Source organism: Lottia gigantea (genome assembly GCF_000327385.1).
Source record: "Lottia gigantea unplaced genomic scaffold LOTGIsca_46, whole genome shotgun sequence".
NCBI classification, from domain to species: Eukaryota; Metazoa; Mollusca; class Gastropoda; family Lottiidae; genus Lottia; species Lottia gigantea.
In genome coordinates this window covers 443,782-447,063 of record NW_008709614.1, presented here as the reverse complement: position 1 = coordinate 447,063, position 3,282 = coordinate 443,782, and the positions used below count along the sequence as shown (strand labels likewise).

Genomic DNA, 3,282 nt, shown 5'->3' with positions numbered 1-3,282 from the left:
TATAAGACGAAACGGCCGTGTTTGCATTGTTAAAAGATAAAAATGTTATGCATTACTCCAAGTTCAGTAGGCTGAGCATGTTACTTACAATAGATGCTGATTAAACCTAATATTTCGTAAGTCTTACTTATTAAGCTTCCCTTTTTAGAATCAGTTAGTCTCGATTGTCATAACTATATTTTTGCATTGCATAATATCGATTTCCGTCTGGACTGAACCGGTCTCCACTATATATAAATAAAACACAGGGTAACTGTCGATCAATGTTTTTCTCGGAAGAGAATACGCCCAATCTTGTTTCTAACGGTATAGCGTCCAAAATGGCCGCCTTTTTAGCTGGAGGAACTGATAATTTGTTGTTTGTTACTGATTCCTACAAAGTAAGTGAAGTTGACAATTTCCAAAAGCATCATACTATTTTATTGTTGATTATTGAATGTGGATGTATTGCTAATGATATCGAATAAACTAGGCCTATCCTAGACGTAATTGCCTTACTAAATACTACCGTTATTGACGTTGCCTACTTTCACTTTCTCTTTCATATATTCACTTCAATTTATATATCACAGACGCTTAATTATGATATCTTAAAAAAAAAATAAATTGAAAATATGAAAATGAAGTTATTTCTGTAATTTTTAAATCCATTTTATGCTGGTTTATTCATATATCTCCCTCCCGATTCACTCCAATGGGTTTTCAGGTTTTATATTACAATCCTTATAGACTAGGCCTAGCTAATATGATTAGTTTTCCCTCTCTCTATTGGACTGCTGATATTTTTTTTTCTGTTCTATTATGTACCAGCAAGTTAGGGAATTGTTAGAAAGTTATTGAATGCCAAACGGAAAAAATCTAACATGAAAAATTCACAATACTATATAGGCCTTTCAAGAAATTCATAATAATTAGGCCCATATAAAGATTTTTTATTTTACCAAGAAGTTAAAAAATTATTCTAAGAAATCCAAATCAAGTACCAAGAATTTTAATTATCTATAGAAAACATAAAATAATGTACCCAGACTATAAGTTGGGACTCAAGATCTGTATTTTATTTGTATTCCCAAGAAATGTTTATAGGCCTAACCTATAGGCCTATGTTGATTTTGATTAATTGAGTTTGTACCGATACCAAGAATTCTATCTATATATGCCAAGATGTTTTTTGGTCCAAGATTCAAGTGATCATTCAAGATTCATGTGTCTGCATTATCTTGGCATATAAAAAGAATTCTCGAAATATATTTAAAACTTACTATAATAATGATTTTAGTATAAATGGTTCAGTAATCTAATTTTGTGCATCTCCTGATAATGATGACCTCTCGTAACCTCTGCATATGCATGTTTTGATAAACATATATAAACAGTTTTAATTTCAGTTATTACCAAATGATGCAATTTTTTATCTGCCGAATTTCTTTATGATCCCCAGCTGTATTCAGAATTCCAAGTGTCTTACTGCAAGAATATATTCCAGTGAACAAAGTCACATGACAAACTAGCGGATTCCATGTCAGCAGAAAAATTCTTTGAAACACAATGTAGGCCATATTTTTATCTTGTTTCCATGAATTTTAGCAATAAATTACTCTAAAGTTATCTCATTTTGACAGCCACTGTTTTTTTTTTTTCAAAATCATTGTTCTTTGGAGGAATTGCCATTAGTTATAACTTGGAGTATGTCATTACTCCAAGGTTTTAATGACTTGATATTAATGATAAAAATACTAAGAAATGATAAATATACCAATGGGTATCCAGACAACAAGTTTTTCTCACTGTAATTCAAATTCTTGGTATAATATGTAAACTTCTTTGTATATGATTTAAGATCTTGGTATATATCATATGAATTTCCTGGTTTCAACTTATTGTATGTGATTTATTCATGTTGCATTTTTGTCATTTTTGGCATTCCATAGAAGCTTGATGTGATATAATACTAGGCCCATTCCTTCTTCAGAGACAAAAAATTCACATGGAAGGTTAATTATCCCTAATAAAAAGTAATGAAAGAAATTTTCATATATGTATGAAATTAATTACTTTCTGCTTTCAATGTCCATTTATTTGTAATATATTGTATTATTTTACATCTAGAATGTTGGGACAGATTCTGTTATGAGTGTTTCAGCACAATTCCCTTACTGATGATGCTTACAATATTAAACGTTGTGTATTTCTGGATTACCGACAGCAATTTAAAGTGTGTTACATGTGTTATGCCAGTGTGTCATGTGTGTTACATGTCTGAAATTGAAGCATCAAACACAGAGTAAAAGACTAATTATAATTCAATATGATTTCAAAATTATGACAGCAGTATAATGTGTCACATGTATTACTATAAAATGTCTTTTGTTACACATTTCTGAAGTTGAGGCACCAAAATAATGTACACTAGACCAGTTATGGGTGTTAAATTTTTTGATGAACGTTAAAATTTTAATATTTTATATGCTCTTGTCTGAATGACATCAATATATTTTTTAGCCATTTTTGTGTTTTTTTTTTAGTTTAACCACACCTTCTTACCTCAAATAATAATAATCTTAAAGGGTATTTTAAAAGTTAAATAAATCATGAATCTTTCAACATGCCTTTTAGTAGGCTTACTTTTCAAAAATACAACATTTGTTTTAATCAGAAGTAAGAAGGAATATATTTGGAATTTGATACTTATGGACCACTGTGTGTGGATTGATGCCAATGTTATGATTGATCCTGTACTTATTTTATAGGTCACACATCATAGACAATATCCACCAAATACTACCAAAGTCTATTCATATTTTGAAAGTAGAGGAGGCAAATTCCCAAATGTATGTTTCTTTGGACTTCAATATATTATAAAAAGATGGCTTATTGGCCCTGTGATTACCAAAGATAAGATTAAAGAAGCTAAAGAACTCTACAAACTTCATTTTGGGGCTGACTATTTTAATGAACATGGCTGGAATTACATTGTAGAGGTGAAATATATTTTTATTAGCTGTTTAAAAGTTGTAGCACATTACTGTCATCGTTTAAAAAATATGTCATTACATTTCAAGATAATATACATACAATCACACATCTTAATGCACATATTAAATGGACTACTGGGATAAGATTAAATTTGTGGGGTTTTTTTGGTAATTTTCTGTTATTTTGATCTTTATCCAAGATTTATGCTTGTGTTATTTTTTATTCTTCTTTTGCAGAAACATGGAGGTTATCTACCAATAAAAATTAAAGCTGTACCAGAAGGAAAAGTTATACCATATAAAAATT

The 3,282-nt window shown here is 29.8% G+C and overlaps 1 protein-coding gene across 1 annotated transcript in view; it reads left to right on the top strand.

Moving 5' to 3' along the window:
* Positions 1–320: 320 nt before the first annotated feature.
* Positions 321–3,282, top strand: part of LOTGIDRAFT_218343 (hypothetical protein) — a gene marked incomplete at both ends in the record, with an annotated part of 14,856 nt that continues 11,894 nt past the window's right edge. The window contains 3 exons of the mRNA XM_009061104.1: positions 321–380; positions 2,751–2,981; positions 3,213–3,263. Of these exons, the coding sequence (XP_009059352.1) occupies positions 321–380; positions 2,751–2,981; positions 3,213–3,263 (342 nt within the window). The remainder of the gene's footprint in view (positions 381–2,750; positions 2,982–3,212; positions 3,264–3,282) is intronic.